This window comes from Phasianus colchicus, chromosome 6 (assembly GCF_987193195.1).
Source record: "Phasianus colchicus chromosome 6, bPhaCol1.hap1.1, whole genome shotgun sequence".
Lineage (NCBI taxonomy): Eukaryota > Metazoa > Chordata > Aves > Galliformes > Phasianidae > Phasianus > Phasianus colchicus.
In genome coordinates, this window is record NC_143441.1 from 24,554,930 (window position 1) to 24,567,169 (window position 12,240).

The 12,240-nt window shown below is 35.9% G+C and overlaps 1 protein-coding gene across 4 annotated transcripts in view; it reads right to left on the reverse strand.

The window, feature by feature from the left end:
• Positions 1-12,240, reverse strand: part of HDAC9 (histone deacetylase 9) — a 442,393-nt gene that overhangs the window by 399,402 nt on the left and 30,751 nt on the right. For all 4 annotated transcript variants that reach the window (XM_090142709.1, XM_090142700.1, XM_031590070.2 and 1 more), the window contains exon 2: positions 7,820-7,931. In XM_090142709.1, coding sequence (XP_089998835.1) covers positions 7,820-7,841 — 22 coding nt within the window. In that variant the 5' untranslated portion in view covers positions 7,842-7,931. The remainder of the gene's footprint in view (positions 1-7,819; positions 7,932-12,240) is intronic.

Below are 12,240 nucleotides of genomic sequence, written 5' to 3' on the forward strand. Positions count from 1 at the left end.
CAAAGCAAGATGCTCTCATTGTGCAAGTTGCCTGCTACCACAAAATAGCTTAGAGTTACAGGCAGTAAAGCAGAAGCAAAGGTGTATTTCCTGATTTTCCAGGTTTACTTAGAGAAATGGCAGACTTCTCTTCAGTAAGAGCACATGAATATTTTTTCATATATTTTGTGACACATAGAGCAACTTCTGGGCAGCTTTCAGGATTAATAAAGATGTGCCACATAAAGACATAGATCCCTATCATTATCTTGCATGTTCCAATGGTTAATCAGCAAGACAAAAAAAAAAAAGAAGCCCAATTGCTAACCTGAATTTGTCTAGTTTAATCTTCAGGGAACAGATATCATGAAAGTTCCTCTGTAAGATTAAATATCTTATGTATCTAAAATCATTGGCACAAGTAGTCTTACTTTTTTTTTTTTTAATATTACATAGTCTCTCAATCTTCTGAAAAGAAGGCAGACTGAGTTCCTGATGCTTCTTTCAATATGTTATGTTTTCCAGATTCCACATTATTTTTGAAAAATCTTTTTTAAAGCCCTTTTGGAAGTGTTGCTATCAGAATTAGAGCCAGCCCTCTAAGAATAGCTTTGTACACTTAGTCCAAAGGGAGACTCAAGGAAAAGTTTAGCTTGACCCTGACCACCTCTTCTTTCCAAAAGAAAAGGAAACTCTAAGCATATTCACTGCTGTTCAGTCAAAGCTTCTCTCTATCCCCAGTACCAGATTCGGCCACCATAGCAAAAGCATCACTTAGCATTCAGCTCCCATGCCATAGGGTTGGCAACAGGCTTACAGGATATTTTTACAGGCTCCTTTTAATGAATATTCTACAATTTTCCTCTTACACATCCTTGCTTCCTTTATTTGATGAGAATTCTTATTTTTCAAAAGAAGCAGCAAAAGAAGCTTAAAAAACACATTTATTCCAACATAACTGATCTTAGCATTACAAGAATATTTTTCTCTAGATAATTGATAAAAATAGTGAATAATGTTAAAGTAATAATAAATTTCTCAGGAAAATCTTCAGAGAATGAAAATTTTCCCTATGCACAATGCTTTCTGAGATTCGTTAGACAGTTTTTATTTCATTTAATGCTGTAATGATTTTGGATAGTGTGATTTTCAACAGATTGTCACATACCACAGAAGCCTAATTATATTCCTCAACAATTATCTTATATCAAGCAAGCTTTCTACCACCAAAAATATTAACCATTTGTTTGAAAAGCTGTAGCTTTTATTTCATCAGAACAACGTTAGCTGACACAAGTTACAATACCACATTTTATTCTCTACAGAATGCAATCTTCTGATTTGCCTTTCCTGAGGTCACTCAAAAATGTTTACCTTTATGTATATCTATATGTATTTAAAACAAAATATGTTCCTAGATTTTATAACATTCTGAAGTCTGTTTCAGAACATTTAAAAATTTGCTTATGCAATTATAATAATATTCTTGAATTATCTCCTGGTTCATGGGCTGCTACTGGACACTAACGTAACTTTTCACTGGATTTTAATATTAAATCAGCAGTGGTAATACCAATTTGAAGTATTTTCTATATTTAGTCTTCAGGACTATGAGGAAAAAGACTTATGAAAAAGCAGAGAAAAACAAAAAAAAAAAACAGAGGGAGCAAGCAATTCCTCAAGGGGAAGAAATAATATCTATTAAAAGAAAATCAGAATTAAGACAGAAAAAAAGTGATGTAACAGCAGATAATGGCAATATTCAGTGCCCAGCTCCTCTCTGTTCCATTAGAGTTTATTGAGGAAATTAAAATCACTTACAGATTGACTGCAGCAACAAGCAGCTCTTAAAAATAAGAAAAAATCCTGAAAAAATAAGTAACGTTGAAGAGCAAAAGGAACGAAAAAAAATTTCCAAAATATTAAACATCAGAAATATATGATTGTGATTTTTATTCCGTAATTACAGGTACAGTAAAAAAAAAAAAAAAACTAATTTTACCTAGTTGTAAATGAGTAAGTTTTACAAATTTTGAATCTGTTCTCTTTAGCAGTGAGCCCACAGTGGCTTATTTTTGAAAACCAGCAAGATCCAGGGATGTTGAGAAGCTCTCTCATCCTAAATCGATGGACAGCTTTCCATAATATAATGCGTTCTATTTAGCAATAGTTTGCAACAGCTACAGAGCTCGTCAGTTCGGATTTCCAGGTACTTTTTCTATATCATTGATAATATCCTCTATCAATATCACTTGCCCATCTTCCCCAACAGAGATGATTCTCCCTGAAGTAATTCCATGAACTAGTGAAGAATTTCTGGTTTTGCTTTTAATAGAAGTGGTTTAATTTAAATATCCCATTGTTGTTTTTAATTTCACAGTGACAAGCACAGAACAAAATCTGAGTGATCAGGATGACAGGAGGCAGAACGGGATCACCCTGAACTTTTCTCTGGGTACAAGACAAAAACCCAGCGTTTTTATGTCCTCATGATCTTTATCTCTACAGAAATATTTATGGACCACCATTTCTAATAGGTCTTGTTTTTCTTTTAAAAAATCTGAGTAAGAAATGCTGTATTGAATTAACTTTAAATGATCTGTTCAGAAGAAAAGCAAGGGTTAGAATCTTTGGGAACTGAACTGGTATTTATGTAACAGGAAAAAAATCCCTAACCACACAGCCACGTTAATGGGAGATACATTTCAAAACATTAGGCAGCCAGAGACAAATGACTCCAAAATACATCCATGAGTAATAATTCACCACTTGGGTATTATTTAGTATTATAGAAAAACAAGTCTCACTTAAAACAACAGTTTAGCTATTCCGTTTAAGAGCAAATAAACATTTTTTTTTGTCTAGAACTTTTTCTACATACAGACCAGTAGAGAACATACAGTAGCAAGAGGATGTAAACATTTCCTTAATGATCTTACAATTTATAACACGCAAAGCAAACAACTAAACACCAGCATCTTCCCTGTTGGGATTCAGCATTTACTCCCTAGCCCTACAGATTAGAAAGAGCCTAGTCCCTCAAAGTTCAGAGAGTTGAGATCAATTTAACAGGTTGCAGTGTTATTGCAAGTCAATGTTGCTACACAGGAGACCTATTCATTGCACCATCATACAACCTAAGGAAATGCTTATGTGCATTGGTGCTGTGAACAAATCATATATAAAGGGATTTCTCAGATAATATTTCAATAAAACATGCATAATTCTTTCTAGTTCCACATCAGGTCTTTCAATGGCCTGACATTTTAACTATCAAGGGAAAGCAATTCTAAATAAATGTTTCCTCTACTTCTACACCACCGCACAAAGCTTCTGCTAATAGAAATACTTCAAGGACTTAGAGATCCCATTGGAAAATACAGAGAAGTATAGCATGATACACAGTACTTTAAGACTCATATAGCATTTCAAGCTTTCTCATTGACAGAACAAACCATCCTTGAAATGGCTAAATTCAGTTACAGAGTTGCACTGCGTTACCAGTTTGCAACTCGCTTTTTGTTTGTTTTCCTTCTGTTTGTTTGTTTTTTTTTTTTTAAGGTATGCTGTTCACACAGAAGATAAGAACATATGAATGTACATACATAAGCTTCATACATAAGCTTTTTAAATGTGGGCCAGATAAACTCTAAAATAAAAAGCAGAAATATCATTCTGCTGTAATCTACAGCCATGACATAAAATGCTGATGTTACAAAAACCTTGTGGACAATTCAACTGATACAGAAGGCACACATACTGATCTTTATGTGAAGTAGCATTCCAGTATTGCACAACAGAAAATGTGTTTTTGAATATAGTCTGTACTAAATGGGAACGTTTACAGCTTCTCACCAAGAAATTACATTAAACTGCTCTAACTACTGGCTGCAGCAGAATATGTCAACCTATTGCCTGAAGAAGCACAATATTTTCAGGGGGAAAAAAAGCAAGAGCATAAAAACCTCTGCTTTAACACTATTCAACACATCTCCAGCAGGCTTTTATCATTAAAACCGCTGCCCGTGTCAGTGCCAATCCAATTAATATTTCTTTGGGAGTATGAGGCATTCTTCATCCACTACTGCAGAATCTTAGATGTAAAATGAGTGGATTCAATAAGAAGATTTAAAATTACTGAATTCTCTAAAATGTTAACAATCAAATGTTAACCACTCACATAAATGGGAGGACATTTCTACCAGTATAATCTCTTTCACTTTATTACAGTGGCTACTCTTGAAGCAGAAGTTTGAGTTACCATGAAAAGGTGACAAAACAAAACAGAAAGCACATCTTGGAATCCCTTGACTAGGAGAGAGAAGAGATACTGAAAAAAGCTCATCCTGCTTGGTACACAGCATTTACACTTAGCAGGGCACAAGACCAGAGTCCAGATAAAACTTGCCTCATTTCAATCTTTTAACAAAGGCCACTACTCACTCTAGAAGCCCTTCATAGTCAAAAACAGGTGGGGAGAGAGAGAAGCAAATCATCATGTAAATGTGCTTCTATATCCATGTACTGTGTACAGACTCCAGGAAGTATTAAGACATGAAGCAACACCACTAACTCCTGCATCAACAGAAGATGATTATTTCCCAAAATCCATATCATGCAAGAGACAGGGACTAGGGAAAAGAAAAATGTGGATTCTGTTAGTGATATTGCCCTTGAGTTTCATAACCCTGTGTTTGCCACAGAGGTATTTTGACATGGTTGGTGAAATAATGAAGTTTCCACAGATTAACACTGGCAACAGGAGAGATGTTGGCCTCTTTCTTAAAACTAATACATAACTAAATCCAAGTGCTCTCATGACTCCAAGAGGAGCAAATCTGCAGTTTGAACTACTAAGAGGCTTATACGCAAGCTATGAATCCATGAATTTTCCCATTAGATGGGAAGAACAGTAAAGCAGTTCTCTAATAATGCAAAGACCTGAGTATCAGGTTGGCCATACAAACTTTATTTTATTTTAAAAGTCCTAATTACTCCTTTTCTCATCTTCCCAATGAAAAATAAAATAACAACATTCCAACATCTCACTACAGTTCAGGAACAGAAGTCCATGAGCACGTTCAAGTCCTGTGATAGTTCAGTTGTTAGCAGCATATAAGAGCTCATAGAGATAAGAGAATTAAGTCCTCCATCCTCAAGATCTGCTCTGAAAAGTGTGCAGGTAGAAAATGGACAATGTACTGAACAGAAGACTATTAAGTAGTTTTTCATTAAGAGACTACAGAGCATTTTGTGTGCTGAACAAATAACAGATCCTTCTGAGAAATAATATGTCAACATACAATTCACACTGTATGATACTGAATACATCTTAGGAAGACTAATTAAAGTTTTCCAGGCAAACTTAATAATAGCATTTTCTGACTACTTGACTTTTCATTAAATCTTTCTAATACTTTTTATACGTTGAAATTAAGCTACTAGATACAGATATGCTGAATTTGGTAGTCTTATTCTCTTTAGCAGAGCTGAGATTTCATTCCCCCTGCTGTCTGTCAACCTCTAATGTGATTTCCCAAAGGTGCTAGAACTTCTCCAGTGAGATAACACAGTGATAAGTATTTTAAATGAAATCCTGGCTCTGTACAATGTACTGCATTGTTCATATGTGAGGACATCAATGTAGTGCCATAGGCAGCAGACAATGAGCCTGCTTCCCCTCTGAATCAGAAAGTAAATTCAGTGATCAGGATACACATGTAAAATGTATATAAACCATTCTACCTCTTAATCTGTACAAAAGCTGAAAGATGTGCTGCACGAAAAGCAGAGAATATCAATTTAGAAAAATAAAAATTAGAACAGATGTATACAGTAGAAGCATATTTCACATACACCTTCAAATAGGTTCAATTTGTACCAAAAGTTAAAAGCAATGCAAAGTCACTTCAGTTATACGCTGTGCAAACTTCCTGACAAGTTCTTTTAAAAAATCTGAAGTTCTCACAAGTGCTAACAGAACACATAACAATTTTTTATTCGAAGTAAGCAACTTACTCTGTTCTTCATGCCGTTGCTCAGTTTCAGCTGTTTCCTAACCAACAACTTTCCATCAGCAGGAGAAATAAACCCTAGTTTATTTTATTATCACTAGCTATGAAATTATTTCAAAATATTTCTACTTTCCAGAAGAATGCTCTAAATATGGCCAATGGAACAGAAGTGCTATCACTTCTGTGTGATATTCATTAAAAAAATCTGTGAATTTAGGATATTCCTATCTTATCGTCCCTGCTATGAGATCAGCACATTTTGCTTTGTCTTCCCCTTTCACACCAGTCAGTGGCTTAATTTTCCACAGATGCTTTTGTGTTGCAAAGATACTTAACTTGTTTTCACACTGAACTAATTAAAACAAGGAAAACTGAACATTATACACACTGAAGCAATATCAAAATTGTTGGTGGAACTCAGTTGGGATGTGGGGTGACTGAGGATAGTGAGAGTCTGGGAAGAGTAGACTCTAAGGACTACATTTAAAGACATTTAGGCATCCCATTTCTATTGAAATATTTCTAAAGTGCCTAGATGCCTTTACAAGTAACCTTGTTATACTGAATGCTTCTCCTTTATTGGATTTAGAAAGACAGCAGACAAATGCAACATTTATAAATGTTTTCATACTAATGAGATTACTGGAAAATTTACTATTTTTTTCTAATGAAAACCAGCTTCATTTTGGCTATAAGCTTCTGTATACCATCTACTGCAAAGAGATCAAATTGAATGGTGTATCTTGGAACTTGAACTGTACATTTAGGAAAGCATAAAATCATTTCTTACTAGTTACTTGATTACAGATGAAATAAAGAAATGCCTCTATACTGCATACCCCATGATTATTTGTTTGGATAATTCACTGCATGTACTGAATCATGCTACAACAATAAAAGCATGAAACCCCTGAGCTGTTTTACTCAACGTAAGAGCAATTATTGCAATATTTCAACTCTACAGACAACAATTCTCCAAGAAACCTCAATGAATTATATTTCTATGAGATAGGGCATCTAGCATGTAAATAGAGCTTACTGTTACAGCATTTTCCCTGATGCTTTTATAAGCTGTCTGTACAGAAGCAAAGCAGTTATAAAATAAGCCACCTGTAAAGGGTTATTTTACCAACAGTACTAGGAATAGATACATGGAGTGTGGGTGAATGAAGTGTGAACCATATGCAACATTGCACAGATTTGAACTGGGGACTCTTGCTCCTCAAAAGGGCTCAAGTCAATGCATGTTCCATATGCAGCATACTTTCTTTGGAAGTTTGAACACAAGCTATAGGTACTAATATTTCACTACCTACTGCAGATTCACCTGCAGTAACTCATTTTCCAGGCATGAGATGAAGCACACCCAGAAACCCCTGTTAGGTGGCCGTAAAGGAAGAAGCTCTGCAGTGAACGCCCAGTGTGGGCAAAGACAGCTTTAGTGCTAAAAACAACAGAATGCCATCTGCATTCTCTCTTTAAAGAAAGCAGTTGTGCAAATAAAAATGTAATCACTAAACACTAGTATTAAAAACTAAAACATTTTAAAATGGTTACTCATGTCCAGATGTGATTATTCAATTTCTTTATAAGTTTTACAAAAATATCTAGAAAGCACTGGCTTAAAATTCTGATAAAATACTCCCCGAAAAATAGCCTTTTTCACCTGCATAGCCTCTATCTTGTTTTATAAGGTAATCACATCTTATGAATTGTAGCTGGCATATCAGTCACTTGCCAAATCCATTTCATCACCACAAAGTTCTGTACATCCTAATACAGCGTTCTGCAGGAGTGAGGTACAAAAAAAGAAAGAAGCAACTGACCTGGTTGTGTTGTGGAGCTCATTGCTGTTGATGGAATGATAACTTGTTGATGGTGTAAAGTCAAACTGGCAGATGTTGTAGAGATTTTGAGGTTCTGTCTGAAATGCGGTGTCTGTAGAAAATAAAGAAAAAAAAACAGTCTATATTTGACCCACACGTTAACGACATGCTATTTTAAGAGATGACAATCACAATTACACAGAATATCCTAAATCCTTATCAAGACTAAATGTTCTTTCTGTCACATCAATTTTTGCTCTGAATTCAAAATCAAAGGACCACTGAAAACATGATTAAAACTAAAAGCTTGGGGGCAGACTAGATAGATTTCTATTACACAAAAAAATTTCCCACAAAACAATGTGAGAAAAAAAAGGCTGAACACATCATTTATCTTTCCAGTAAGATCAGGGAATTTTAAGAACTGTTTGAAAGAGTTTGAAAGACTTGAGGAAAAGGGGTCATATCCTCACAGCTAAGTAGTGGCTAATCCATAGTTTTACTGCAGACTTTTGCAGTCAGCCTTGAAATGTGAACATGCAGAAGCAGAGCCATATTCAAAAGCCTCTCTGGAAGATGTACTGCTTCCTTTATCTCTAATATTTACATAGTTTAGAATAGAACTTGCTGAAATAACTACCATAGTTTAACGGATCTCCCACTACTAGCTAATGACATCTCTGACACTACCAAGATAGTTCCTAATAGCGTGGGCTGCTCGGGAGCCGGGCAAGGAAGTCTGCAATTCTGCTGAATCTTTTCACAGTCCAATTGCACTCTCAGCTCAAAGCAGAAGCAGAGGTAATAATATTCCTCTAATATTCCCATCTGCTGAAAGTTTTAAGCTGAAAAGAGGAGGCTTTCAGGAAATGAAAATATATTTTCATTCAAGCAGGATATAAACAGCATAATGGGAAAGAAGAGAAGGTTGTAGTGCATTACAATGACTGCAACTACCCTATTCAGCCACAGTTCCTGAAGTATTTAAGTAGCCAAAGATATTCTTAGTGCTGAATATTTTAGCAGCTTTTGTCACTTTTTTAAACCACCAACTGCACATTTAGTTTCAAGCTGAGCTCAGCCACATTTCAGCTAGTGAATTGTATTTTAACCAATTACAATCATTTAAGTATAGCATAACCATCATTTGAGAACAGGAAAGTCACACTTAGACATGTAACTTCTGCTTTTATATCCACTAAACTAGCCTGCTCACACAAGCATGCTATTTGGACACAGCCAATGTTCCAGCAGACAGCATCTGGAGAATTAAGATTCATGATACTTCATGGAAGTCCTGAGTACTTTTCTTTGCTTAGCTTGTGCATCAAGTTTTCTGAAACATCAGATGTAACCGCTATTAAACTGAACAGACTCTAGTGTTAATCTAATCCAAAAGCTCCATTTGTGCATATCTTTATGCTGACTGAGGCAAGCAGTTACTTTCCATTTAGCTTCAAGAAATTTCAGTGAGTACAAGTGCATAATTCGGGCTAGTGGAATTTTAAGATTATTATTTAATTTCATTTTAGCAGCTACAAAGATAATGAAAGATTTTCCAGGAATCCAACATATATTTATTCAGTATCCAGCCTCAGTTGCTGACTCTTTGGTATCTCATAGAAGGTAATGGATACTAACACTTAACAATGACCTTTAATAGAAAGGATTTTCAGTAGAGATTTAAACTAAACATTACAGAAAAGCCTGGACACTGATTTGACAGTATTCTAATAAAAACACTTTAGCTTTTGTGATCATAAACTATCATTTCTTTTGACTTCAATTCACATAGATCTTCCTATCTTATATTTCGAACTAGTACAATCAGAACACACCATCAGCTCAGACAGTATTCTCAAACAACTAAGCTTTCATTTCATGCAAATCTTTACTTTTTCCCCTCAATAAAAATAATTGCATATAGTTTTTGATACCTATGCAAGGTAGCATGCTTAGCATGTTTCTTTCAGCGCAAATAGTGATGCTCCACATTCCATCAACACAATAGCAGTACCTATACCAAACTACTGCATTAGGGACACCAGTTTTGCTAAAACTCTATAGAGTTAGGGAAGTTAAACAAGCTAGACGTACACAAACCCATGTGAGCTGACCGTTGAGATGCTCTGATGCCAATGGAGATAGCTAATGTTAATTCAAGACCACTCTCAGACTACCTTGAAAAAGTCTTGGCACCAAGGAAAGTTCATGAAGACCAGAAAAAAATGCTACTCTTGTCTTAATGTAGGGCAATGAGGAGAACATGGAGGGCTACAGACTAGTCATACTCACTTCTATTTCTGGGAAGATGATGCAGTAAATAATCTTGGAAATCATTTCTAAATACCTGAAGGATAAGTTAATGATGGGAAGTAGTCAAAATGTATTTAAGAAAGAGAATCATGTTTGGCTAACCTAACGGCCAGCTGATTTGTTGAGAGTAGTGGACATAATTTATCTTGAAATTAGCAAGGCTTTTAGTACCATCTCCTGTAACATCCTGAGATGAACTGGTGAAACACAGACAGGTAAGCAGGCTTGTGAGGTAGGCTGAGATGCCAGGTTCAAAGGGTTGTGATCTGCTGCCCAAAGTCCAGCACTGACTCTGGTGAAATGCACCAGGAAGGGATACTAGTGTCTAGCTCAAGGCTTTGTAGTGCCAGTGTTGCATGAATTTTTTTTTTTTTTTTTGAGGAGAAAAACTAATTTACTAAATATAGTATCAGAATGCAAGATAACACACCACAATACAATATAATTAGAATTGAAGCTAATAAATCAATTATGAGAAAGAATGTCTGGAAGGTGGATAGGCCTCACCATAAAGCTGAGGTGAGATGCGCAGTCTGGTTGAGCAGGAGGGAGATGAAAAAGAGCTGACAAAGAAGAGCGCATCAGGTGACCTTGTCAGGAGTTGTATCTCCTCTCTGACCGCAAAGCCCCCTGGGGAATGTAGTTCTTCTCTTCCGGACAGGTACCCAGAACTTGAAATTAACAGTTAACTTCCAGCGCACTACATGATGTTATGATGTGGAATCATAAAACCATGATAGAAACACTGATAATACTGAAGACACTGGAATGTCCTTCTCATAAGTTGAGATAGAAAGAGAGACATAATTGTTTAGAAAGGAGAGGAGAAAACTCAGGGAGAGCCTACCAATGTGTACAAATGCCTGATGGACTAAGAAGTAAAGGCAGAGCAAAGCTTTTTTCAGTGACGCAAAGTGACAGAAGAAGAAATACTGTGCACAAACTCAAGTATGGCAAGTTCCATCTAAACATTAGAAAACACTTTTTCCACTGTTAGTGAGGCCAAACACCTCATTAACAGGCTGTCAGAAGAGTCTGTGGAGTCTCTATTCTTGGAGATATTCAAAGTCTGATTGTAAACTATGTGGGGCAACCTGCTCTATCTGACCCAGCTTTAAGGAGGGTGATGGACTGGCTGTCTCCAGAGATCCATTTCAGAGTCCATCCTCAGCTACTCTGAAGCTCCATGATCAGCAAGCTAAGGATTTTTCCCTTTCAAGATCATCACAGAGAGCATCAGAACTAAATAATCATTGAAGCTAAACCTTCTGAGAATAAGTCCCATGTAATAAAACATTCCACTGGGATCTCCATAAAAACATTCTGTTAACTAATTTTGTGAATTTGACTGCAGTGGTAATCTTATATTTTATGAAGTGATGTTGGCATCCTGCCTGATACTCTATTTCCATATATTTCTTGGAAATGCAAAACTTTCATTAAGCCAAGTGTTATTGCTCAGGTTCAGTTTTAACAACTTCTTACAACTATGATGAAAGACTCATATTATCAGACTTTACATGTAGAACCATGAAAAATTCCCATCATCATATACAGAATTACACCACAACACAGAGACTCTTTTAAATGCGCTTCTACTGATAAGCTGACATGCTTCATTTCTTTCCTTTAACTAAGGAAATGTCATACAGTATGAACTGCAGTGCCATACATTAGCATTGAATCAAAGGAAGAAAAAAAAAGAGTAGCACTGGCCACAGTAGATTAAGATTTTGCATGTAAAATACAAAATCATGAAGATAAAGCAATTCCAGGGCTCATTATATATCATCTCCAACCCTTACAGCAATCCACTTTAACTGGACAATAACTCATCATTTACTTGTTAGCCAAGTTATCACAGAATCAACCAGATTGGAAAAAATCTTTGAGACCAAGTCCAGTCTTCAACTCAACCTACCAAGTCCCATTACTAAATCATGTCCCTTAGCATGACAACTTCGCCATAACCCAGTATACAGCAATTACTTTCTACCTTCAGGAGTATCATTGGAGGTAATGCAACACATCAGTGACTTGTGTTTGTGATCCTGAGTGAGCAAAACTCAGGAACAATGATGCTACTCCTTGTGCTTCAAAAGAAA